Below are 27,554 nucleotides of genomic sequence, written 5' to 3'. Positions count from 1 at the left end.
GATGACTGTTTGGTTTTCTGTAATCATGACGCTCACTCTTCCTCACTGATCTATGACACGTGGTCATGATCAACAATGAGAAATTTTTGCCGCCCAAACGTCATTTTGATTCCAAGAAAAACGAGCGTTGTTTCATGCGTTATATAAACTAAGATCTTTCCCAGGCAATGTCACCACACTTGTCTTTCTCACAGCGAGTAAGAGATTTTCGCAAGCTTGGAGCCCTTGCCTTCCAAACCAACGTGTTTCTGCTATTTGAAGCAGAAGAAGCCATTTTGGCATTCTGAAAGGTAAGAATCTTTCTCTGCTTTTATTTTTTATTCCCGTGGTTGGTAAATGGCATTAGTCTTCCGGTAGCTAATCGGAGACGAGCGCTCATGTCAGGTTCGAGCCATAAATGGCGGCTCGAATCATTCTGTTAGGGTTTTCCTAGGTTTTAGGGAGTTTGTTTCCTTCCATGTCATCGTACGAAGTAGCATACGATGGCTAAATGACCCCCATGCTTGTCACTTTTGCAGACCAGTAGAATAGACCCCTCAATGACCAGATCCGAGGAAGGAACAGGTTCGTCCTTGCAGGGTGCTCCGAGTGTCACTCTTGAGGTCTACTCGGTACTTACTGGGGAAGAGCTCGAGCAGGTGATAAAATAGTACGGTATCGACGTGGATGTTTTCTGCGATGTGGCCCACTCGTCGCGATACCCATCAAGCGGGATGGTCGCGAGGAGATCATCAAGGGTAGGGGGTTGATCCCCTTCCACCCTTTTATCAGGTTGGTCTTGGATCACTTTCGGATAGCACCGATGCAGCTCACTCCAAACGCGTATGTTATTGTTGTTGCCATGTACATCACGTGTCGCGAGAACGGGCTGGGCGAGCTAACCACGACGGAACTCGGCTGCTCGTATTTCTTGAAAAAGAGTAAGGACAAGGATTCTTATTACTTGTCCAGGCGACCTTCCATAGCCGAGGGGATACAAAACTACCCTAGCAACGCGACGGCCTTCGAAATGAAGTTTTTCTTCTTTCGTTACGATGGCCATTGCCGCTTTCAGGACCCGAGTAGGCTCTTTTCCCTTGGCGAACTCATTAAATTTGGAATGCGTTTTCTTTCTAACGATCTGCTTCTTTTTTGGCAGTTAATAAGACGACCGACTTAGGGCTGCTCTTCGATCCGGATAGGATCGTATCTTTTGGCTTCCTGCCTGAAGCCAGTCACGATGCGAAAAAGCTCGGACGACCGTGAATCTGCGGAAATACGGTTTCTTCAATGCAAACGCGTCTTTAGAGCCCTTATTGAGTAAGTCTTGTTAACTGGTTCTTTTCTGGTTGTGAAATGAAATACTTTTGCTAACAATGCTTGCATACAACGACCATGCCTCCGAAGGAGTCAGAGCCGCTGCGACGAAGGCAATTCAATTTTTTGCGGTCAAGGACCGCCAAGGCTACCGATGCTGCTCCTGCTGATCCCCCGGCTGAAGGTGCCACATCGAGCCCCCCGGTGCGACCTGCTGGAGCTTCTCAACATCAGGCTTCGGAGGACGCACCAATCCGTCCTGCTAAAACTTCCCAGCCATCGGCTGTTTGCCCGAAGCTAAAGACAACGACTCAGTGAGCGAAGAAAAAGAGAAGGCAAATTCAGGTCGAAGAGTCGGAGACCGAATCCGAGGGCGATCAACCAGGGAGGTCGCAGCCAGACGTAGGGAAGAGGTCGGGTAAGGAACCGGCGGGCGACACGATCTCTGTTGGAGGTATGAAGAAGGAAACTCCAGTGCTGGACTCGCTGAGGAACCTGCCGGAGTACTTGCAGCTGATAGTCGACACTTTGTTAGACTGCGGACTCTCGGAGGCATTCGAGGAGTTCGTAGGTTCCAGCGATGTGGATCTAATGTCCACATCGCTCCAGCACTTAAGCAAGGTAAACGAACTGTCCTAGGCGAGGACTTCCTTAGTTCCTTTTGATAAGCTAACTTGATATCTTTTCTTGTTTGCAGGCCTTGCTTTCCATGCAACTGTCCTTGGAGAAGGTTGGGCTGGGAGCTGCAAAGGGGGAGGTCGCACTGAAGGAAGAGAACGCATAACTCAAGCGAAGCCTATAAGCCGCTAAAGTAGAAAGGAACCTATCCTCTTAGTCGGCGAACCGGTACCTGAGCGAAATGGACGCGGCTCTTCGTACAGTGGACTTCCAAAAAGCTAAGCTTGAGAAAGATGGGGAGGAAATAAAGGAACTCCAAAGGACCATAGCTAGACTCTCCAAGGAGGTCGGGGAGAGGGACCAGGAGCTCAAAACGACTTTTCTGCGGGCCTCGCGAGCAGAACAAGAGAGGGATGCCTCCGAGAAGCAAAGGCAAGCTCTCGAGGCCGAACTCCAAGCAAGTCAGGGAAAAGTTACTTCCCTGACCAAAGAGATGTAGAATCAAGCAGCGGAGGTCAAGGAGAAAGCTGCCGAGTGGGCGATCGAGTCTATTTACGCCTTGAGGCCGAAGAATCCGCTCATTGATATGTCCGACCTCCCAGAGGACTAGCGGGAAACTCTCATGTCCATGGCGCGGTAGGATGATAAAGCGGTGGCCGCCCAACAATCCGATCAAACAGAGGGTTCGGGACACGCCTCGGAGAAGCCCCCAACCGACCAGCCTTAGGAAGATAAGGTCGGTCCTCCAGGGGTTAGATTAGGGCTAATAGTTGTATCGTTTTGCCTGCTGTACTCTTTTCATTAACGAAATATATTTTGCTTTTACAATTTCTGTTCGCTTTATTATACATGTTTACATTCTAAGTGCCCATAACATTGGAACAAGTCTTTGCCAACATGATAACACATTTTTTACAAACAAAATTACATGTAAAGACTATTACAAGTGAACAGAATAATACTGATTTACATTTACAATGATAAAAAAATATTCTTTACAAGGAAAAATGAGTTCGGAATTACTGATAATAAGGTCGAAGGTGTTCAGCATTCCAAGCTCACGGTACTATGGAACCATTTAGCATTTTTAGGTGGTAAGTCCCCGGCCTTATCACTTTGGCGATGCGGTAAGGGTCTTCCTAGTTTGGTCCCAACACTCCTGCACTTGGTTTTCTAGTACCAAGGAGAACTTCCTTTAATACAAGGTCATCGACCTGGAAGTCTCTTCGTCTGACCTTAGAATCGAAGAACCTTTTAGCGCGTTGCTGATAGGCTGCTATTCTTAGCGAAAACTTGCTGCGATGTTCTTCAACAAGGTCCAAGCTTACTCGCGTAAACGCTTCGTTGTTGGCTTCATTGTACAAGTCCCTCCGTAGCGAACCAGTTCCTACCTCAACAGGGATCATCGCTTCGCAACCATATGCTAGCAAAAAATGGGTTTTTGAGGTAGAGGTTCTCAGAGTCGTCCTGTACACCTATAGGACTTCGGGGAAGTCGTCGGCCCAACTCCCCTTGGTTGCGCCAAGTTTGGCTTTTAGGGTGTGCTTGATGGTTTTGTTGACAGCTTCAACTTGGCCATTTGCTTGCGGTCTTGCGACTGAGGTGAATTTTTTATGGATGCCCAACTCATCACAAAACTGCTTGAACTCCTCATTGTCGAACTGTTTTCCATTATCTGAGATGAGGGTATGAGGAATCCCGTAGCGACACACAATATTCTTGAAAACAAAGTCCTTGAGCTTTTTGGTCGTGATCGCGGCTAGCGGTTCGGTTTTTACGCATTTAGTGAAGTAATCTACTGCGACCACGACATATTTGACTCCCTTTTTACCCACTGGCATGGGACCAATGAGGTCGATTCCCCACATGAAAAATGGCCAAGGGCTGGTCATTGTTATCAATTGGTGGGAAGGAGCTCGAGATATGTTCGCGAACCGCTGACACTTGTCACACCTCTTGACAAAGTTATAGGTGTCTTCTTGGATTCGGGGCCAATAGTACCCTTGACGAACAACCTTGTTCGCAAGAGATCGTGCGACGGTGTGATTACCGCAGATCCCTTCATGTATTTCCCTCATGATATAATCTGCTTCTTCGCTGGTTACACATCGGAGGAGAGGGGCACTAAATCCTCGCATGTATAGCTGATCTCTGATGAGGGTGTAACGAGCAGATCTTGTTCGCAGGACCCTTGCCTCGACCTTGTCATCAGGCAAGGTCCCATCCTTGAGATATTGGAAGATGGGAGTTATCCAGGAATCAGATTCAGCTACATTCATGGCCTGTTCGATCGGGCTGATACTAGGGGCCTCGATGAACCGGACAGGAATGCTATCCGGTGCTTCTGAGTCCAACGATAAGGTTATCTTTTCTAAAACGTCTGCCACAGAGTTGCTGTCTCTGGGAATCTAAGTGATCGCGAAGTGTTTGAATGGCTCGAGTGCGACCTTAGCTTCTTTCAAATAACGGATCATATTTTCTTCCTTGGCTTGGTACTCTCCTAAAATCTGGTTGACGACCAGCATGGAGTCGCTGTGGATACTGATCGCGGTTGTGCCCATTTCTCTGTCCAACCGCAATCCAGCGAGCAAAGTTCATACTCGGCCTCATTATTGGTTGCCTTAAACCCGAACTGGAGAATGCCGTGAATGCGAGCCCCTTCAGGACTCAAAAGGAGAAGACTTGCGCCAGCCCTCTTTCTGTTTGATGATCCATCAATGTAGAGGCTCTAGGTCGACAGATTCTGAGCAGTTTCCTGAATGGTTTCATTGGGCTGTTGTTCTAACTCACTTGGGAGATATGAAAATTTTGATATGAAGATGACAACAGCTTGCCTTTTGATAGTTGATCTTGGTTTGTACTTCAGATCGAACTGACTCAATTCCATGGCCCATTTAAGCAATTTTCCCAATGCCTCTGGCTTCTAGAGGACCTGTCTGAGCAGGTAATTAGTCATTACATGGATTGTATGGGCGTGAAAGTAAGGTCACAACTTTCTGGAAGCAATCAGCAGGGCATAGGCTAATCGTTCCATTTCTGGATACCGCATCTCAGCATCCAACAAACACTTGCTCGCATAGTATACTGGCCATTGGACCTTTTCCTCTTCCCGAACTAAGGCTGCACTGACCGCAAACTGAGAGACAGACAGGTACAGGAGGAGGATCTCTTGCGAGAGAGGCTTGGACAGGAGAGGTGGCTTCCCAATGTGCTATTTAATACTTTGGAATGCCTGTTCGCACTCGGGAGTCTACTCGAACTTTTTATTGGCCTTTAGAACATTGAAGAATGGCAAACAACGATCTGTTAGCCTCGATATGAAGCGACTTAGCGTCGCTATTCGCCCATTAAGGCTCATGACCTGCTTTTTGCTGGTCGGGCTTTCCATATCGAGGAGAGCTTGAATTTTCTCGGGGTTGATCTCTATTCCCCGCTGGTTAACCATGTATCCTAGGAACTTTCACGAGGATACTCCCAACAAGCACTTGAGGGGATTCAGCTTCATTCTGTATAGTCGGAGGATATCAAACATCTCAGTGAGATGCGCTATGTGATCCGAAGCGACATGGGATTTGACCAGCATGTCATCCACATAGACCTCCATTGACTTACCGATCTGATCGGAGAACATCCGGTTAACCAATCGCTGGTAGGTCACGCCAGCTTTCTTGAGGCCGAAAGGCATGACTTTATAGCAGTACAGTCCCCGATTTGTAATAAAGGATGTATGCTCTTCGTCCGGTGCGTACATCAGAATTTGATTGTATCCTGAGTATACGTCCATAAAACTTAGCAGCTCGTGCCCCGAGGTGGCATCTACGAGCTGGTCGATTCTGGGCAAGGGAAAGCTATCTTTCGAGCATGCTTTGTTGAGGTCGGAGAAGTCAACATAGGTTCGCCATTTGCCATTGGGTTTCTTTATCAGAACAGGGTTGACAACCCAGGTCGGGTAGAGTGCTTCTCAGATGGACCTGTTTCGAAGGAGGTTATCCACCTCTAACTTTAAGGCAACGTATCGCTCCGGATCCATTGCTCTTCTTTTTTGGCGAACTGGCTTGACTTCGCTATCGATGTTCAACGCATGGCAGATGATATCCGGGCTGATCCCGACCATATCTGCGTGCGACCAAACGAACACATCGATATTTTCCTTGAGGAAGCTGATCAGCTCGGAGGTGAGCTGGGGGTTAAGATTGCTCCCAATCCTTAACACCCGGCTTGGCTCGTCTCAGTCGACCGATACTTCGGACAAATCCTCAACTGGCCCATTAGAAGGGCTTTCCTGAATTCGAGGATCCATGTTATCCTCGGCTGGACCAAGCTATGGCTCGATCCGACTGATCGCCATAGCCTATCGAGGAACGCCACGCGAGATACCCTTCCCTTTGCATGCCATCTGCATTGCTTTTATGTAACAGTCGTGAGATGCGCTAACTTCCCCTATCCCCATCGCGGTGGGAAACTTCATCTTCAGATGGTATATCGAAGTGACTGCCTTGAAGTTTCTTAGCAGAGGTCACCCCAGGATTCCATTAAAAGCAGATAGGCAATCTACTACCAAGAATTCAGTAACCTTGGTCTCTTCGTCATAGTCGCCAGCGTGACTGGAAGTTGGATCATTCTCTTGGGGATTAGGTGGTCCCCTATGAAACCATAAAGAGGGATCAAGGCGGGCTTCAGGTCGGCCTCGTCCAAGTTCATTCTCTCGAAAGTAGTCTAGAACAGGATATTCACAGCACTTCCGTTATCCACCAACATTCTGTGGACGTTATGGTGCCCAATGAGGGGCATGATCACAAGAGTGTTGCCGTGGGGATAATGCAAATGGGCTGCATCCTTTTCAGAGAAGGAAATTTCCTCCTCCTTGTGAACCTTTTGTGGTCGCTGTGTAGTGTTCATCACACTGATGGGGTCGTGATGAGCTGCACGAGCATATCTTTCCTGGGCACCTCGCGTGTTCCCCACGAGGTGCGGCCCTCCAAAGATCATGTTGACGCTGCAATATCCTTTGCGATCACGACGCCTTTTTCCTTGTTCCCCTTGACTTTTCTCCTGTGCGGGAGCAAAGTTGTCAATATACTCTTTGAAATGTCCTTTCTTGATGAGTTATTCGATTGCCTGTTTGAGAGCTCGGTACTCATCAGTATGGTGCCCATTATCCCGATGAAAGCGGTAGTACTTTTTACTATTTCTGGCTAATGGGGGATTTTTCATGGGCTCAGGCTCTCCGAGCAGGCTGGCCTCCTCTGATTTATCAAGAATAGCCGAGACAGATGTATTTAGAGGCGTTTATTGATCTCTGTCGCGATCGTGACGAAGAACATGAGCATAAGACTTTTTGGGCTCGTAGCGAGGTTTCTTTCACTTTCGCTGATCGTCAGTAGCCCATCTGCGATCAGTTCTCCTACTTTTCCCCTGACCACGAACTTCCTGATGCGCCAGTATTGCGGCGGTAGAGCGATACCACTGAATTTTCAATTCTAAGGTACTTCTCCGCAAGGTTGTAGAATTGGGTGAGGGAAACATCGTCCTCAGCCTGTAGCTCTTTCCACAAGTCGGTTCGTGGACGAACTCCCGTTATGATGAGAGTCCGAACAGACTCTTCGGGAGTATGAGCTACCTTGTTGAGTTCTCTGTGAAATCGGTCAATGTAAGACTAGAGGGATTCGTCCATTTCTTGCCTTATATTGCTGAGGTAGCTCAAAGGCATTGAGAACTTTTGGTTTGCTTGGAAATGCATTAGGAATGTTGCGCTCATCTGAGGCCACGAACTGATCGATCCCGCTAGGAGCGACCTGAACCACCGTCTGGCATGGGAGGTTAACGTCACTGCCAAGTAACGACATTTTGCTAAATCCGAGACCTGGTGAAGCTCTATTAGGTCATTGAATTCATATAAATGATCATGCGGATCAGAATTTCCATCAAACGCTCGTATGTCGGGCATCCTGAATTCTAGTGGGAGTGGAGCGGCTAACACTTCGGGAGAGAAAAGGGACACGGTTGCGACCTGCCCTTGCTCATTTTGCTGAGCTCTTAATCGGTCTAGAGCTCACTGCAGTTCTTCAATCTGAGGCAATGAAGCCACTTGGGGATTACTTTCACCCATGCGAGTTCGACCCTCGCGATTACGGTTAAGGAAAGTTCGGAGGTTGGATTCCTCTTCTCCTCAGCCGGCGGCCCCGACAATGGATGATGCGGGGTATTTTCAGGACTTTCGCGGTGGTACGAACCACCCCGTGAAGTGTGGGAACCTCCTGCCTGATGACGATCAGGATTGTTTTGCTGGTGGTGATAAGAATCGCCCCGCCCAGCACTTTTACGGGGGTGTACCTACGACGTGGCACGTGACAGCTCGAGCTGCGTCCTTTCACTGAGCCTTAACGCCACTAGTATTCTGCTTGGGAAACGGTTGGAGTTCTCTGGCCCTTTGGAGCCCGTAGGCCCCTTTTTTGCCACTTGATTACCCTTTCGTCGACATGCTGCAGTGCTCACGGCATGGGCTATCTCCCTTTGCCGCGCTTTCGCGCGACCTGTAGGCATTTTTGACGGTTGCACCGCCCCAGCTGATTTGGTTGGCACGCCTTAGTCCAAACGGTCCAACCTTCGGTTGACCGTCTGGAGAGTATTGTCGAACCTCTCCAGGTAGCTTCTAATGGCAGGGTCAAGTTGTGAACTTGATGGGATATCCCCCACAGCATTTTGCGGAACTGAAGGTATTTTGGAAAAGGTGTCCCCTTGGACTTGGGGGATCCCCTCAGCACCCTAGTTGGTTCGCTCAAGTTCAGGTTGGCGGGGCATTTGCTGCTGTAGGACCGGTAAGTTAGAGATTCTCCTGATGAAGGATGAACACTAGATCAGGCCTTCTTTCTAGCACCAAACTGTTGATGCGTGATTTTTACACAAACTAAACGCACGTGTGTAATACTGAGCTGGTCTAGAAGACACACGTAAATGCAAGAAAAATGAGAATAAATGCAATGGGAACAACTTTTAAAGTGGTTTGGATGCTAAGGAAGCAAATCTTACGTCCACTGATGTTTGTATTAATGATAAAGGTCAGGTCGTGTTAGCGAACTGACTTACAAATGACTTATAAAATGATGGTACAAGAGAGAGAATGCTATATATTCTTGGGAGAGAATAGCGAATCCCCTCAATGAGAGAGGAGCCCTCAATTTATAGTGGGATGGGTTAAGATTATCATTACTGAATCTGTGAGTTGGTGGGATTATCCGTGCAAATCCCTCTTTATGTCACATTGCCCACCTTCTAGAGTGATTTACGAAATTTGGAGTAGGGATTGGACACGTGGGAGCACCACAACTTCTGGTTTGTCTGGCATACACCCACTATTCTGACAAAAGCATGATGCTCCTTTTCCCATGCGACTCGGCTGCGGGTGCACCTATGCTCTGACTTTTTGCACGCTGACTGAACCTTACGTCAGCCCTGCATTCAGGCATAACAATGATAAAGAAATATCAAATTAAATTCAACTTGATGAAGGAGAGGTTTGAAAGATGGATGGCAAGAGTACGTGGTAAACCATATGCTGCCGAAGATGAATGGAAACAACAATTTGAAACCATTCATAAGAATACTCCTAAAAGAAACTCATTTTATTGCTTTTAAAAGTTTCCCCATTACAAGATCCATATTCTGTAAACATAAACATCAAAGAAACCTTATAATATTAGTATTAATTCGGATCCCCTGCATTTAGGAATAGGATGAACTAATAAAAGTTGTCACTAAATTTTCATTTTTTTTTTGACCAGGTGTTTGCTGTGTCGTTTTGGGATTCCTTGTTGGCGGCACTAATTAATGACGGTCAAATTTTTAATAATTTTGTTTTAATGTATAATTATCAAAGAGTAAAAGAGCTATGCTAATGTTCTTAATACTGCTTTTCTCGAATAATTACCTCATTAATCCTCAAATCAAATATTAGGATGTGGATTTCTATTACCATTTTCATTATATTTTCTGTCAACCAAACAATATTCAGTTTCTTCTGACCATAAATCAAGAACAAATAGTATAATTTCCTTTTGTTTAAGGAGCAATTCTCTCGCGTATTTGATGCATGTACAATCGTTGTTTGTCACATATGTGCAATGACATGACGCACCTTTATTAAATGATTGTATGTACATCGGCAGAAAAACTTATATGCAATAGTCTCACCATCTCATTATGTTGACGTGGTATAACCATCCAATAACATATTAATGCATTTGTTAGTTGTAAAACTTATTTTTTAATCACAATTACTTTTGTCTTTTTTAACTATAAAAATAATTAGCTCATGTTTGTTTCACTCTTTATAATTATTTTTTTGTTATTCTATTTGGATTAAGAAAATAAGATATATGTTTGTTTACCACTTTACTTGTTGAGGTCATTATTCTGAAAATTAATCCTAATCAAATAAAATTTTTTTCTATTCAAAATGAAAAGAAGGAGAGGGACACTTGTTTTCTATTATCATATTCTATTCAACTCAAATAATTTAGATTTTTTTAACCTCTTACATTTGTTAATTTAGCTAAACACCCCTACAATAAAAGTTTAAAAATTAGCTATAACACCCAAGATAGCAACCACCGCTGACCGCCGTTGCTGCTGCCAGAATGATGCACGATTGTCCGGACTTGGCCAGTTGTATGTCGATCTTGCCGTTTTCAGCCAAATCTACGGCTAGAGATCTAGTTGTTGACGACGACTAGATTTTGGCCGTTAATGACGACCAGATTGCCATTGATGATGGCCAGATTTTCAAAAAATGTGGGGGGTGTTTTAGTTAATTTTTAAAGTTTTGTTGTGTGAGGTGTTTCGTTAAATTAATAAATGTAAGGATTTAAAAAATAATCTAAATATTTTCAGAAAATATTTTCCAAAAATATAGCAAACAATTATATAGCATTTTATTAAACGCTAATATAATTTTAAGATATTATACCAAACACATTCTCAGAATTCTATCCTATTTGATTGAGTCCAACTCGACTCAACTTAAAATAATTTTTCAGAAAATAATTTTTCAAATAATCTACCAAACAAGCCCTTAAGATTTTTACATAGCTTCCATTTTCTCTCTCACCTTCCTCTCATTGTCGATCAATTTACTATTATAAAACAATTTTCCTTTTGTCGTTTGTTGCTTAAGTTCATCATTCTTTATCAAGTCGTGAGTGGTCGTCAACTCTCCGGAAGCCTCTAATACTACGATCTCTCTTTATTCAACCAATTAAAACATATGAAGTACTTCATTACAACATTCTTTTACACTATCTCGTTAAAGACTTAACTATTCAAGTAAGCCTAACTCATTAAGGATTCATCTTATTTTAATTATGGCTTACTCGTCAAGGACTGATATATATTCCTAATCAACGAATACGCCTTGATCGGCATTATATTAGACTCGGAGTAAAATTTATTAGGAGAAAACTTTCCAGATATCAAAATGAAGAAGACATGGTAAAACGTAAGTTAAAAAAAAAAAAAATGGCCAACTAAGAACACATGTTGGTATATTACTGAATGGTCTTAACACTATGGTGAAACTATTCTATATAAGTTTTTCTCGAATTAATCCTGTTTATGATAGATTTGAATTTCTTTCATTATATTTCATATTATGTTCCCTTGAACCATATTTCCACCCTTCATAATTGTAACAAGTACTGCTAGCTTAAATGCTCAAATGTAAAATGGAAACTATGGAACTGAACAAGATCTTATTTGAATTAACAGAACAACTTCCATATGTATTCTCAAATGTTTTTCTAGCTAAAGACGTGGAGATACTAAGAGGCACGCATTTGTCTTCGACAACGCAATTGCAATTAAGTCGGCCCAAAATTTTCATGGTGTGAACATGGGCCTAGTAGTGGCCCAATCCATAACAAAGAAGACGATTAAAGGTGAACTGATAATTGCAATTACAATTACGTTACGCCATAATGTACTAATTATGCTGCAATGCTACAGCTAACACTCTAATTAACCAACCGAATACTTCTTATTTCCGTAGTAACTAAGGAAACCTGAACCAAAATTCATTCAAATCATTTACTCCAAAACCCCAACAGCAAGCCAAAACCAAGAATAATTGCCTAAACTCTCAACAAATTTATTTCCTTCAACCTTCCTTTTTGCGATGAATAAGTCGCAGTATATGGATAAGCAGATAATGGATTTGACATCGTCCCAGATTGGCACTAGCGCCAACAAAGACAAGGACAAAGACTTCATCGATCTAATGAACAATCCGCAGCACGAGGAGGAAGATCATGATTTCAATAATGGGATTGGGATTGGGATTAAGAAAGAAGAGATCGTACCCAGTTACGATTTTCAGCCGATTCGTGGCGGATTGTCTCAATCGCTTAATTTTGATTCTGCCTCTACTGCTAGGGTTTGGAATTCTGCTGATAATAAACCTAAATCTCCTATCAGAGTAATTTACTTCTCTCCCTCTTTCTGTTTGTTTGTATTTGAACTGGGTTTTGATTGTTTTTGGTTTTGTTTGAGTTATAGTGGGTTGGATTGATTGATTAATTTGGTGGTTGAGTTTGTGCTGATTAAATTTATGCTTTGAAGGTTTTACTTTGTTAAATTGCCGGATGCTTTTTTGTAAGGCTTGTGAGCTAAGGACAGTACATTAGTAACATTCGACATGGACTTGGTTACACCAATTGACTTTGGATGTTAAAGTTTGGTAATGTTATCGGGATTTTGCTACCGGTAACAGAGTATTTCAAATTCGTTGATTGTGTTACTTTTGTAATAATCAGTGTTGGAATTGCTGGTATCTAATTGTCGATAGAGCTGAAATGAACACAATAGTTCAGGATTTGTTTATCTTAATTATTTGCGAGGCTCCTGACTGTGTACTGTGAAGAAAGCTTTTTAGGAGTATTTTAGCATAGTAGTTGCCATCTTTATGATTCACACCTAACATACATTATTGAGACTTTGATTTTCTTGTCACCTGAGCCAAATGGAGGTCTCAATCTCATCACTATGTGTATTTGAGTGTTTATTTATTTATTTTAATAAAAAACAGTGAGATTTACATGATATACATACGAGTTATTTGTTTAGTTTTGTCATTTTCATATATTGAAATTTTTAGTTACTTTAGACTTTCTTTTCTTCACTGTGCTATTGATATTTTCTTGTGAGTTCTGGTATTTTATTGCTTGGGAGGGGAGGCAATTGTGATGGAGTTTGTATTTAACTATATCTGCATACTTCTTTGTTCTGCACAGAATTATAGCTCTCTCGAATCAGCTGAACCTGCAAAAGTCATTTTGGAGAAGGACCGTAATTCTTCAGATGGTACTATAGTGTCAGAGATTGATCGAACGGTGAAGAAGTATGTTGATGATATACTGCATGTACTAGAGGGTGTCAGTGCACGAATAACTCAGTTGGAGACAAGAACCCGCAACCTTGAGAATTCTATTGATGATTTGAAGGTATCTGTTGGAAACAATCATGGAAGCACTGATGGAAAAATGAGGCTGATGGAAAATATTCTGAGAGAGGTATCTTCTTCACTGTCCCTTGTTCACTGCCTTGGGTAATTAGTTAGAATTAGGTGCATCTTATCAGAAGGTAGAATTACTTGTATCTTATGCAAAAAGTGAGAATTTATATATCTAATCAGAAAGTAGAATTAGGTGCTTTGGTTGATGGCATATGTTCACTTGATTAGAAATTCAGAATTCTCACTTCAAATGGCCCTCTGTTTCTAATGAATTTTAAGATTTGTGCTTAAGTGGAAAAGGGTTGTTGGATTGTTTTTTTCTTGGAGGGTTTTTGTAGTAAGGATTAGTCACATATCAGTAAAGGCTTAGTTAGACAAATATCAGCACATGCATGGTTGTATAAATTTTGTCCTCTTTATGGCTTTTTGAATCCTGGACACTGGTCTACTTTTGTAATTATATTCTTCCCTAAGACAACTTTTCTGTTTCCTGTCATTCGGAAAAGAAAAAAAAAAAGCTCAAATAATAAGAAGGATGATGTTTTACAAGTCTAAGCAACATTTAACTATCCTGATTTCAAGTCATGTGGCAAAGTGCTCACTTCTTTTAATTTAACAAAACGTTTAACTTCAACGTCCTCAAGTGTGCCATTGTCTAGTTGGGATCAGCTTTCCTGAGTTCTGGGCCGCTTAATTTATTGTATGATGCTGATAGATAGATTCTTTGGAAACAAAATGTCTTAATTGATACCTGAAGGCCCTAGGTATGTGAATCTCAAAAAATTGCCTCACCACTTCATGCTGATTCTTGTTAACTTTTTATTTCTCAAAAGAGGCCATCTTTCAATCTTATCAGATCATATAATTTGATATTGAGTTAATCCTCACCACTTCTATGTCTAAATTTGTCATCTTTTTCCCCCTTTGAGAACCTAAAAATTGATATAAAAAGAGATCTGGGCTTTGTGAAAGCAGGAGCAGCCTTTTGTTGCTTCATTAAGCGCTAGGATATTGAATTCTTGTGGGGTGAAAGCTTGATTCATCATCCATTCCAGCTTATGTTTATATTGCTAAATTGATCATAATGTGTGTGCATTTGGTGTTTGTCATCAATCAAATGCAGGTACAATCAGGGGTCCTGGTTTTGAAGGATAAGCAAGAAATAGCGGAGGCTCAGCTACAGTTTTCAAAGCTGCAAGTGTCAAAGGTAGATCAGCAGTCAGAAAGCCAGAGCACTGGTCATATAGATGCTGCGCAGCAAGTAGCATCTGCTCCCTTGCAATCTCACCTACAGCCTCCTCCTCCTCCCATTACTTTTCCACAGTCAGTTCCTCCTCCTCCTCCCACTGTTGTTCCTCCTCCACCTGCCCCCCAAAAGAATGTGCAACCTCCAGTTCAGCTCCCAAGTCAGTTCCCTCCAAGCCAGATTCCTTCAGTTCCTCAGCGAGAAACTTATTTTCCACCCCAGGGTCAAACTCAAGATGCGCCAAATCAACAATACCAAGTTCCTCCAACTCAGCTGCAACACCCTCCTGCAGCAGCACCACATCAACCATATCAACCTCCACCACAACCACAGTACTCTCAGCCACCCCACCCCCCTCAACTTCAATCTTCACTAGGCCACCTTTCTGAAGAGACAACTTACATTCCTCCTCAGAACTATGCACCGAACCTTCGCCAGCCTCCTTCTCAGCCACCAAGTTCCCCTCCCTCCCAGCAGTATTATGGGGCTCCTCCTCCTCCTCCTTCCCATATGTATGAGCCACCATCCAGCAGATCCAGTTCTGGGTTTCCTACAGGTTATGGGCCACAATCTGGGCCTAGTGAACCATACCCCTATGGTGGACCACCTTCTCAGTACGGTAGTGGTTCCACAATGAAACCACAACAGCTCCCTACTGCCACACCACAGAGTGGTGGCAGTGGCTATCCTCAGCTCCCAACTGCTCGTGTGTTACCACATGCACTTCCTACTGCTTCTGGGGTTAGTGGTGGCTCAGCTTCTCCAGGAACTGGAAATAGGGTTCCTGTGGATGATGTGGTTGACAAAGTGACAAGTATGGGATTCCCCAGAGACCATGTTAGAGCAACAGTTCGCAAGCTGACAGAGAACGGTCAGTCAGTTGACTTGAACATAGTGCTGGATAAGCTAATGAATGGTGGGGAAGTCCAACCTCAGAGAGGTTGGTTTGGTGGGTAGCATGGTATCCTTTATTCATACTGATGTATAGAGTTACTACTTTCTGGATGATTTGCTGAGAAGAACTGTTGCATGGAATTTGGGGTTCTCTACCCTTTGGATTTCTCGGTTGCTTTTATTTCGATTTTTTTTTTGTTTGGTCACTTTGGAGCTGTTTATCTTGCTGATCAGACTTTGGTTTGCGTAAGCCTTTCTTCATTCCATTTGTGTATACTAACAATAATTTGAAGTGCATTATTCTCATTTAATTGTAAACTGTGATCTACTGGTAGAGTAACAGGATAAGATTTAGCTCTTTGAAATGGACCTTCCAATGAATGAAGACAAGAATATAAATTCAGGATTGGAAGAATAAGATAGGAAGTTGCTGTTTTGAAAAAGTGCCAGGCAGGTTGAATTGGCAATGAATATTAGAATTCCTCTGGCAAATGAAATTATTCTATTGTGTTCTATTCGACAACTAAATCTAATATGAGATCATTCTGTTCCTATTATATTATAGATAAATCATGCATAATAAACATGTAGAGAGTAAAAAGAGTATTAAATTAGAATTTAACCAAGTTAAACAATGCTATATATATTCTCTGTTCTTATATTGCTTGTAAGTCATTGGACCAACACTACTAGAATGTATATGGAAACTATATTTACTTATAAATATTAGAATTGATCGACTTTGTAATAGATCTCGATTACAAGTGTGTTTGACACTACTTTTATACCAAAGAAAAGTAAAAGAGCAATTCTTGAAAAAGAACTCAGACACAAGTATCTATTATCTATTTAGTTGTATTTCTAAGATGTATTTAAGCGTGTTTTTATAAAAAGAAAAATCATATATAAGGAAATGTTTTTATTTCATTAAAACAATATAAACATAAATACATAAAACATATCTTTTAAGAAACTATTTGAAACTACCTAAAACATTCCCCACTGGATTATTAATTTCAATTTTTTTTTCATTTATTATTATCAAAATGACCACCATTAAATAATCCCTAATAAAATGAAACATACAAACCCATATGAATTGTAAAATTTGGTAATAATTGTGTCCACCATAAATTAAATAATTAAATAATTACCAAATAAGTCCATTCCCACATTAAAAGAAATGATTTGGCTCAGTTACTCGGTAGAACGACATTATATATATTAATATATGCATATATAGCTTAAGGGCCTTTATGAATTTAAGAGAACCCATGGGATTAAACTAAACTTTTCCCTTCCCGTTAAAGGGCCTTAATGAATTTATGAGAGAACTCGTGGGAATAGAGTATAATTTTCCCGTTCTCGTTATCGTCCTCACTTGGTTTTATTATTTATTAAATTCATTTTCGGTACAGACCGTCGTCTCTCACCTGCAAAAATCCTGCGTTGCTCTTTTACAGCTTCAAACCCCAAAACAAACAAACAATTAAACAAAACAAACCAAAACTCACACTCACCAAAACCTTCTCTATCTCCAATTGCCCCCTTGGTTACCTCCTTATTTACGATCCTGCCCCTCCTCTCTGACGACAATTTTTTTTTTCTCTTCCCGAAATGCCCTCCTCCGCCGCCTGATTACGGTCCTCTCTATTCAACGCTCTCCCGGAATCAATTTCTAATTGAATGAAGGTGCTGAACGCCTTCCTTCATTCAATTCTTCTAGAAATTTCTGTAAGATATTTATTTATTTTCGCTTATTTATTTATTTTCATTCTACATTAATTCGTAATACTAGACCTAGCTTATTGTCTTTAATTTAATGATTTATGAAATTTTGTTGCCTAATTTCGTGAATTAATCCGTCTAGTCACTCATTTTGATGGTATATGTTTATGTGCATATCTCAATTTGTTAAAACAATCTTGTTGATTATTTTTTTACAGTTTAGGCTTTAATTCTTAGTTTATTTTATTTAATATTGTGTTTCTGAATATTTTTGTATGATTGTAGGTTCAAGTAGCTTCAAGATTGTTTTTAGAGATTGGAATGTGATTCTAGTTATTCATAAGTGTAACAAGTTTCGGTGCCGTTAGCAATCTTTGAATGTGCTTTGAAAAGCTGTTAGTTTTCGCGCGCGCGCGATCTTGCATCTTTCAAAGCTGGAGTATATTGACTTAGACTGTGTCTTGCTCAAGTGTAGTGTGTAAACATTTTTATACTAGGTAATTAGTTGTGTGTTATTATGTTTCAATCGATAGAAATTTGTGGTAATCGCAGTCATTTTTATATGTTTGGTTCTGTTTTTGTCAATGTCACTAATGAGAAGCTTACCAATAGTGTATGCTCCAAGTAGATATGCTTTTATTACCATTTATTTTATATACTCATTTCGGAATTGCGTCTCGTGTTTAAAAGGAGTGAATGGTGATGATTTTGTGTGTATTGTATCTTTATAAGGTTTGTCTTTAGCGGTGTCCACGTAGCTTGTCATTTGGGATATATGATTTTGGCCCTACTTTTGTGTACTTTTGTGTTTTGTTTTCTTGGGCATTGGTCGTATTCTTTGTGTAGTACAGATTATTGGATTTGTATTGTGTGTTTTATGATGCTAAGTTGTTATCTACCAAGAAAACGGCACTGGAAAACAAGTTTACTTGGTAGTGCTTTATTTAATGATCTGAGGCTCACTATCACTTAGATTTGGACTTGTGTTTTTTGTAAGGAATTCAATTGATTTTTACGTATTAGTTGATACTAATATAAGTTCGTCATGATTGATTTTTAGCATTTGTATTTGGTAACCTAATTATCAAGTTTGTCATTAGCATGATATGAACTGGCAAAAGCAAGAGTTGAGCTGTATGGACATTTGAAAACATGCTTTAGAAGCCTCAAGCATTGTCTCTTTTTAGTAGAACATTAATTGTATATTAGAAGACAAAACATTTTGAACCATATTTCCTTCCTAGTTGCTAAATTTTGAATTGGAACTGCAAAATGACATGAAAGTGGAAGAATGAAATTTTTTGCTGATATAAAGGGTTTTTTTATTTAGAGTAAAAAAATATTAAAGAGTATGTTAGACGTGGCTGTACAATGTTATTCTGGATGAAATCAAAATCTTGCTGCCTCATTTTTTCTTTCTGAGTAAGATGATATTGATTACACTGCAATAGTTGATTCGATATATTTTGAAGAGGTGCAATGACAATAAATGATGTTGGGCCTTCTAGTTCTTACTTACATCCGTTCTTTATTACCTTTCCCTACTTAGAAGAATTACTTCCCTAGTATTTTAAAGATGATAGTTTTTGCACGTATTAACTTAAAAATTTTGTGAAATACGTGTTTGTGGTTTGTTTTAATCTTGTAATTTATGGTATGAGTCTGAAGGAAAACATTATTACCTAAAACTTTCTATGATTTGCAATGTGAAATACTAGTGCTTTTTTTAATAAAATGACAATAGCATGTAGGAGGTTTTCCACTAGTTAAGGATGCATAACTTTGACTTACTGACATGGACACAACTAGTGTTTCGGACACTGATATTCAATGTATTATTGGAACAGTTGATTTATTGTATTAACACACTTTTGTTGTTGAGCAATAATATTTAAATTGATTTTGTATGTACAAGTTTTCTTTTTATTCCTTTTTAAAAATTTTTTATTTTTATTTTTTTATAAATAATGATGATAACTTTGGTGGATTAAGTATTTTATAGAAGTCTCATGTGGCATGTGACATAGTTGACTTTACCTGCCAATTGTTGATGTAAAACTTGGCCTGCATTGCATTGACTCTTACGGATTCCAAAACTTCTTCCCCCTGGCTTAAATGATTTACTTTTAACACGCTAGACATTCTCAAAAAATATTGAATGGATATATACATATAAATTTTCAAAGTAGCTCAGGGAAGTTTTTGTGACAGACTTGTGGATCTTTCTACACCTTCTTGAAGTACTAGAATAATTAATTTTTACTTATATGAAATGGCATCTTCGTGAACATATTTGCCTGAGTTCTCAACATTGTGGCACATGTTGGTTCTTTGCTTGCATATGTGCCTTGCTGATATGTGATGCAGTACACCTATATATTTATAACCTGTTAAGAGATTACAAAAAGATGCATTACAACTATAATGATTTCTGTTGATCAGCTGCATCAACCCTACTTGTCAAAAAATATAAAAAATGTTGCTTTCAGCTCTACGCCTTGATGATTTTAGAATAGCTTAATTGGGCTTTTGATTTAAGAATTAAATATTGTTACCAAGTGCCTACCCCATGCTGGTTTCAATTATTACGTGATAATTCTAAGACAGTGAGTAGCTGATTGATTATTGAAATTACATAAAGTTCTTGATTCAACATTTAATGGTAAACTACTCAATCACTGTGATATTTAGCAGGCAGTTTGTTGCCATCTCGGGCAAAGATCACCATGAAATACACGATATAAAAAAGAAAATAAAAATAAAAATATCATTAAGTACCCATAGGCAGCTTCACAGTGGGTATCCAGATTGCCCTGATCTAGACTTTATAAATATCAGTTTCTGAATACATTTTTCGGACCAAATCTGTTATATATTTTTCCGAGTGCAAAGAATAGGGACAATGAGTGATAACTGCTAAGTTGATGGAACTGTGGAAACTCTGAGTCAACCCTATAAAATATCTATAGCATAGTAGTCTAGACTCTATTGTTAATTTGTTGGTAGTTTCTTTGTATGTACTTGATTATTAGTGGGTAACTTTTGAATTAGATGATTGTTTATTAAAATTTTCTTGTATTGATTTAAAAAACACCTTCTTTGGAAGTAATAACTTGGTTATTACATGTAATTTATTAATTTAACAAGCCAGCTTTATCTTGACAAGCTATAAACTATAACGTTACTTTCCTGATGCACGGCAAATGTTAAAACGATTTCGGTTTTACAACTAAGTATACGTACATTGGACAACAGGAGCAATGAAATTTGAAAAGTTATTTCCCTGGAAAACCTGTATGGAAATGAAAACTAGCTCAGAATTAATAGATACTGAATATATAGTTTTCAAAGAGGTTTTTCTGTTAGAACCTATCTAAGATTTATGCAAAATTATCTTCTTTTATAGGTTCATCTACCATGAACTTACCATCTGCTGTTGACCCTTTATGTGTTCCAGTGTTCGTCTAAAGACCCCCGTTGGGAAGGAGGAAGATCCTGTTTCCATAATCATGTTTCCCAATTCTAGCACTTTGAATATTGATAGTTTGTTTAATATATTAAATGGTTTCATTTGCCTTCTAGAAACATTAGTGAAGTCTGTTTAATTTAAAATTCCATAATTGCTGCTAGTAGTACAAATGTTAATAAACAACCACATGACAAAGACTGTTGCACATTATGTTGAAAGAAAAAATCTGCTTTTTTATTTGATTAAACTTTTAGTATCATCAGTTTTTACCTTTCCTTTATCTTCTTCCCACTAAGACTCTCAGGTTCCTTAGCAACATTAGCTCTAGTATGTTTTGAGTTGAAGACGTAAGATACACAAATGATCAACTAGGGATAGTAAGAGATGACTTGGTTTAGTTTACCTTGTATATGTGGGGCATGCCGACAATTGTAGTTCTAATGCTAGTATTGTTCACTTCTTGAGTGACCCAAGTGTATTTTGGCTGTTAAGCAGTCTAAAAGCTAGTGATGAAACTATTCTATCGTGTCAAAGTTGAATGGTTAATAAGGGTGCACAGATTCTCTTGAATGATGGTGCAGTATCTGCATCAATTTTTTCATTTGTGGCAAAGATTGCATCAATTTTCTTCATGTTGTGGACAGTTTCCTGGTAAATCTGGAAGCTTGGGGCACAGGGTGGTTTGGGGATTGATTATCTGCTTTTTAATAGTTTTAACATCTTTTTTCTACTAGACATTCCTGTACTTTGGTATTTAAATGACCTCATAGACTTTATGTTTTTTCCTATTCCATTATCTCTTGCCACAGTAATCATGGTTGGTTGTACTTTGTATTTGATTGAATTTGATAATTTAGATTCACTTTAAGATTCACTTTTCTTAATATTTTGCTTTCTTGTATGCTTTTATGCTCATGGGTTTAGATTGATGCAAATGGATCATTGACAACTTTCAATTTGTTTATGGTGTAACATATTTCATCAATGAATGCTGTTTATCCATTATGATTGCTTACCTTGATCGTTTTTACTGTTTCTAGGTTTCCTCCAATTGCTGAACTTGTCCTGGCTACCAAAGTCGTTTTGTCGGTCTGTCTGGTCAGATTTTGGAGCTTTTGATGCAATAAAACAGCCTTTTATTACAAGAGGATTAAATGGAGCTAAAAGTTTCATCTCCTAAGCAAGCAAGTCTTTCTCCACCTGATTGTGTTAGTGATCCTGAAGAGAAGGAACTTAGTGATGAGGATGATGATGATCGCAACCATAAGCATCGTAGGCGAGAGACACGGTCCCAGTCCTTGGAGAGAGATTCTATGGAACAACTATATTCAAGGCCATATAGAAAGAGCAACAAACCTTTTGAAAATGGGCATCCTTTTAGGGAAAATGAATCTCAAGCTAGTGAATCCTGGAAAAGTTATAACATGTCTTCTTTAGAGAAAGATTTTACAGCAAAGTTTGAAAGAAAACGCCCTGGATTAGCGCCGCTATCCCGAGCACCTTTGGATTTAAATCAAAGAATGAGGGTAAACCAAACATATTATGGAGACCCTGGGCCTGGAAGGGGAAGAGGGAGGGATTCTGGTTCCTGGAACCAACGTGATTCTAGGTTCAGCTCTGTTGATATTGCTTCTCAAATGGTTCAGCCAGTGCCCGTTGCACCTAGTCTCTTTGCAGGAAGGGGCTTGCCTAATGTTTCTAATTCACAAAGTGCATCATGGAGTGCATATGGATTAATTCCAGGTTTACCAAATGGTGGCTTAGATACACTCCATTCCATTGGTTTGCAAGGGCCACTTAGACCGCCTTTGGGTTCTTCATTGAATATGGGCATTACACGTCAAAGGTGTAGAGACTTTGAGGAGCGTGGATTTTGTCTGAGGGGAGACATGTGCCCGATGGAGCATGGTGTCAATCGTATTGTTGTTGAAGATGTTCAGGTATGCATATTGTTAATTTTCTTGTTTCCAGGGAACATTGGCATTTTGACATTGCATGATACTCGGATGATTTTTTGGGTTAATTTCAAAATTTGGGTAAATGGAAAGAGGAAAGGGTTTTAGCAGTGCATCTCAGTCAGAACAGTATATTTTTCAGGGAATGCATATGTATTTTAGAATTATTTGTCCACTCTGGTTTTTGTATTTATAAAGTGTAGATCGTATAAAGTTGCTCATGATGATTATGATCCTTGCTATTTCCTGTTCAACACTTGCTAAATGGTCGGTAAGAGCAATTTCAAGTACATCAAAAGTGGATTTGATTTTCAAAAAATAATAATATGACTTATCCTACATTGGATATGTTGGTTCCAGTTATTTGGGTTTTCTCCTATTTCTTCAATGACTAATAGTCTTTGAATATTTAATTTGGAGGAGAAGCCCCTGGAAGATAGGCAAGCCGCAAGCCCTGTTGATCACCAATTGCTTGGTGCTTATGGGTCAAGTTTGTTACTTGAGTAGCATCAGATGTGCGGAATTGATGGAGACTTTTATACTAGATTATTCTGATCTCCTAGCCATTTGCTTGATTATCTGTAGTTACTGGTGAAATGTTCCCCTGGAGATTCATTTTCTAATTATATATATGTGTGTGTCAGTGTGTGTGTGTGTCTCTGATCATCTCTTCTATAATTAATGAATATACATTATATTTACTTTTTGAACAGATATATTTACTATTTTGTACATTAAATCGTGTGCTGAAATTTCTCCTGGCTGTGATAGTTATTTAATTACTGCAATCTCTTCTGCTTGGTTGTGGATTCATCTGTCTAATTTATTGCATTTTGATTTACAGAGCCTTTCACAGTTTAATCTCACTGTCCCGCTTCCAAGTGCACCACTATTGGCAACACCTGCTGGACCAGGACCTCTGCCTTCAGTTGGTGCTCCTTCAACTACATTGATGGGTACCAAAGGAGCTCATAGTAAAGGTAACAAGCCTGGAATTACTGATGATGGTTTGGGCTTAAATGGTGCATATTCAGATCCTGCTACTGCAGATGGAGCTGATTTGTATGATCCAGATCAACCCCTGTGGAATAAAAATGGTCTTGAAACATCATCTACACTTGCAGCGCTACAGTCATCTAATGATGAAACGGAACCTTTGTTAAATGACGATTCTTCTGATCTTCATCATGTCAGGTTCAGTGATGGTGTTGATAATGAATGCCCAATGAGAATCGCTGGGTCTGCTGGTGTTTCACAGAGCACAAGTCCATCTGTTTGGGGTAGAATTGGTGGTAAAAATAGATCAAATGTGAAAGAGAAAACTGATGCAACATTAAGTTCCTCTGATTATCTTGAGAATGAGACCAAGGAAGATAAAGATACGTTATCCAGCCTTCATGGTGCTTTCCGCAGAGGAAAGCGGAGTATTGACGAGGATGCTGGCTCAAAAGCTATGGATGCATCTGCCAAGATACAGATTGATACTATGCGTAATATCCGGAAACCATCACAAAAGGCGTTGCGTACCCTATTTGTCAATGGAATTCCCCAGAAAAACAATAGAAGAGAGGCACTTTTTTCACATTTCCGCAAGTTTGGAGAGGTGGTTGACATTTATATCCCATTAAATAGTGAGCGAGCTTTTGTACAGTTTTCCAAAAGAGAAGAGGCAGAGGCTGCTCTAAAGGCACCTGATGCTGTTATGGGTAACCGATTTATCAAGCTCTGGTGGGCTAATCGTGATAGCATATCAGATGATGGCATAAGCAGTGGCACCAGTGCATCTGTGACTCCTCGTGGTGTGACAACGGCTTCGGTCCCAGCCCATCTGTCTGTTGCTAACAAAGTAAAGGATAATAATCTTCAATCTGCTGCTGTGAAGGGTAGTACTGCCCCTGCTTCTGATGTTTCTCTGCCTGCCTCTGATCAGCCTTCACCTGTCATTGCAAATAGTCCCAAAGTTCCACCTCCTTTGCAAAAGAAGTTGGAACTGGAGCAGTTGAAGGAGGAACTACGAAAGAAACGGGAATTGCTGGACCAGAAGCGGGATGACTTCCGCCGTAAACTGGACAAACTAGAGAAACAAGTAACACCTATCTTCCTTACCTTCACATTATGACTCATATTTATATTGCTAAATTATTTCACATGTTTTTATGATGCCTGTAATTTTGGGAAATTCCTTCTACTGTTTTCTTTTACAGGAGCTAAAATGTCAGTGTACTTACATTTTTAGTGGTTTCTGAACCAAAAATTTGAAAGATCCATGTTATCACGTTCTGGGTCATGAATTTACAAAACCAAAAAGCGCATATTCAATTCATTCATCAAATATAAACAAACTGCATTTTGTTACTATGACAGTGTCACTCAGTGGTTCTATTTATGTTACGGTATTGAGAAGTGTACTTATAAGAGATTACGTACACAAATAACTTACTTTCCATTCATCCAATAAATTTGGGATGTGAAATTGTTCATTAAGTACCTATGAAGACATCATTTCTTTACAAGGGCTGGTATTTTTTTTCTTATTTTTTTTGCAGTCTGGAGGAGTCAAGGGTGAGTTGGGGATGGAGCAAGCTGCTAAGAGACCTAAAGTAGGAGTAGCAGCTGATCGTGCAAAAGGTTCAGGAAGGTCCTCTGATCCTGGTGCAGTGGCATCACCACGTGCTGAAATGATGGTAGACAAGAACAAAATAGTGGACAGTGTTGTATCCCATAGTCCCAAATCAAGCACAGCCTTGGTGTTGCATGAATCTGCAAGCTTCAAGCAGCACATTCGTCCATTAGCAGCTGTAGGGCCTCCATTTTTGATGAATAGATACAAATTGGACAACCGACCTACCGCATTTAGAATTGTTCCACCTTTACCAGCAGGTTTGGCAGATGTAAGTCTCTCTTTCTCTCCCTCCCTCCCTCCTCACACTCCACCCTGTAGCATGCACTATATATAAGGTGCATTTCTTCACTGTGCTATGAGTAGGGGCAAGTTTTTGCTCGGTAATTTTTGTAGATGTTGAATCATAAACTCCTTGCTGTGAGGCAATGTGCTTTACCCAGGAGGTGAAGCATGAGAAAAGGCTTTTAGGATAATCCTCTGAGAAGGCATTGGAGATTTTTTACGTTTTATCACATAGGAATACAAATGAAAATAAAAAGGGGTGAGGAAGAACTAAATCAAAGGTTTGAGTTTAATTACTATGCTTGCAGATCTGCATGTATATGAGTTGATATTGATCATTAATATAGGTAATACCTTATAATTATGAGTTGTGAAAGGTTATGAAGAAATTTCAGTTTGAGTGCCTTGTAATTTTGATTGCTCAAGCAATAATATGAGGAACTAGACAGAAGCTTTTAGGGATTGGGACTTGGGAGACCTTTTAACCTTGGAACTTGAGAACAGTCAATTGAGCACCTAATTCTTTGGGCTATACATAGGCTTGTTATCCTTCCCTCAGACCAAGTATCCTGTAAGAAATACTTCTATAATGCATCTTAGCTGTAAATTATCAGTTTTCTGTCAGAATATAGTATCTATGCTCTGATGTGGTCTTTCTTTTTGATTAATGCGTTTACATAATCTTACTCCTAGGATCAGTTTTTTCATGCTGTATGTATGCACACTCAATCAAAAGGTAAATTGAAGCCTTAATTCCCTTCCAGGTTGCTGTCTTGAAGGAGCACTTTTCCTCATATGGTGATCTTTCTGCTGTTGAGTTGGAAGACTGTGAAGTCCATGACGGTGTTAATGGGTTAGATACAGAGAAAAACTGCTCGGCTCGTATAGCATTCACAACACGCCGTTCAGCTGAGAGGGCATTTCAAAATGGTAAATGCTGGCAAGGCCACAGTTTGCAGTTTACGTGGCTGATGTCTAGTGGCTCTGGCAATGACTTGGGTAACAGAGAAAATTCATTGTCTGCTCTTAAGGGATCTTCAGATGCTGATGTTCAGAAAGAAGAAAAATCAGCCTGCTACGTATCCCAGGAAGGTACTGCAGACACAGAAATTTCGTCATCTGCTCATAAGGGATCTTCAGATGCGGATGTTCAGGAAGATGAAAACTTAGTGTGCATCGTTTCCCAGGAAGGCGCTGCATCAGGGAATATGGAATCTGAAAATTCGGAGAGAAGAAGTAGTGTTGAGCATGCAGAATCGCATGAAGTTTCCCAGCCAAGCCCAACCGCAATGTCTGGCGAGGAAGAGTCTCCCAAGGACAATGTTTGTTGAGGAAGGGCTGATTGCTGGATTTGTACAGTGAGGTAAAATGTTAAATCCGTCGAATACTAATTTTCAGGAGACTTGTTCTAGCAACTGCTGAAATTTGATTTTCCAATATAATTTTTTCTTCTTTCGTTCTTTTTCAAGATGGGATATGTAAAAATGAAATTTTCGGATTTTTGGACTGCCACCATGATAATGGTTAGTTGAGTGGCAAATTTGTGTTGTCTTTCAGCTTAGATGTCTAGGAGTAAAGGATAAGTTGAGAAATTCTGTTTAAATTAATGAAATGGTTACATAAAGGACATTGAAGGATATTATTCCATATCCAATTTATCCAGAAATTTTTGTGACAATTTCTTCGTATGCATTATGTTTGTTCCATTCGCTATCAAATCAAAGAGATGATATCTTTCGTAACATTGGGTATGAGACAATTAGACATCATTTCTTTTTTCAATTCTAAATTAAAATTTAAAATACATATTCATTCTTAATATAATGTGTAAGACGAAGTACGAAAAACAATAGATCTTTGAAATGTTCCTGGAGATTGAAATTTGAATGCCCACAGGAATTTAGCAGCCACAATAACAGACCCTATTAACTCTTTTTTTT

The 27,554-nt window shown here is 39.9% G+C and overlaps 2 protein-coding genes across 2 annotated transcripts; both read left to right on the top strand.

Annotated features, from left to right (window-relative positions):
• Positions 1 to 11,891: 11,891 nt before the first annotated feature.
• LOC116145233 (vacuolar protein-sorting protein BRO1) lies at positions 11,892 to 15,922 on the top strand. Its single transcript, XM_031430663.1, has 3 exons — positions 11,892 to 12,382; positions 13,197 to 13,475; positions 14,541 to 15,922. Exons 1-3 carry the CDS (start codon positions 12,083 to 12,085, stop codon positions 15,618 to 15,620), a joined length of 1,659 nt encoding a protein of 552 aa, XP_031286523.1. The 5' UTR covers positions 11,892 to 12,082; the 3' UTR covers positions 15,621 to 15,922.
• Positions 15,923 to 16,954: 1,032 nt separating this feature from the next.
• On the top strand, positions 16,955 to 27,069 carry LOC116145228 (zinc finger CCCH domain-containing protein 41). The gene is made up of 5 exons (XM_031430658.1): positions 16,955 to 17,291; positions 21,795 to 22,694; positions 23,554 to 24,795; positions 25,256 to 25,600; positions 26,379 to 27,069. Exons 2-5 carry the CDS (start codon positions 21,909 to 21,911, stop codon positions 26,943 to 26,945), a joined length of 2,940 nt encoding a protein of 979 aa, XP_031286518.1. The 5' UTR covers positions 16,955 to 17,291; positions 21,795 to 21,908; the 3' UTR covers positions 26,946 to 27,069.
• Positions 27,070 to 27,554: the final 485 nt, after the last annotated feature.

Source organism: Pistacia vera, unplaced genomic scaffold (assembly GCF_008641045.1).
Source record: "Pistacia vera cultivar Batoury unplaced genomic scaffold, PisVer_v2 Contig460, whole genome shotgun sequence".
Classification (NCBI taxonomy): domain Eukaryota; kingdom Viridiplantae; phylum Streptophyta; class Magnoliopsida; order Sapindales; family Anacardiaceae; genus Pistacia; species Pistacia vera.
Note: the sequence above shows the minus strand (reverse complement) of the source record. Positions and strands in the feature narration are given on the sequence as shown.

Coding starts and splice junctions, on each gene's coding strand:
- LOC116145228 (XM_031430658.1), top strand. CDS start 21,909: ATGGAGCTAAAAGTTTCATCTCCTAAGCAAGCAAGTCTTTCTCCACCT. Junction 22,695..23,553: donor TTGTTGTTGAAGATGTTCAG/GTATGCATATTG, acceptor TTTGATTTACAG/AGCCTTTCACAGTTTAATCT. Junction 24,796..25,255: donor TGGACAAACTAGAGAAACAA/GTAACACCTATC, acceptor TTTTTTTTGCAG/TCTGGAGGAGTCAAGGGTGA.
- LOC116145233 (XM_031430663.1), top strand. CDS start 12,083: ATGAATAAGTCGCAGTATATGGATAAGCAGATAATGGATTTGACATCG. Junction 12,383..13,196: donor AACCTAAATCTCCTATCAGA/GTAATTTACTTC, acceptor TGTTCTGCACAG/AATTATAGCTCTCTCGAATC. Junction 13,476..14,540: donor TGGAAAATATTCTGAGAGAG/GTATCTTCTTCA, acceptor AATCAAATGCAG/GTACAATCAGGGGTCCTGGT.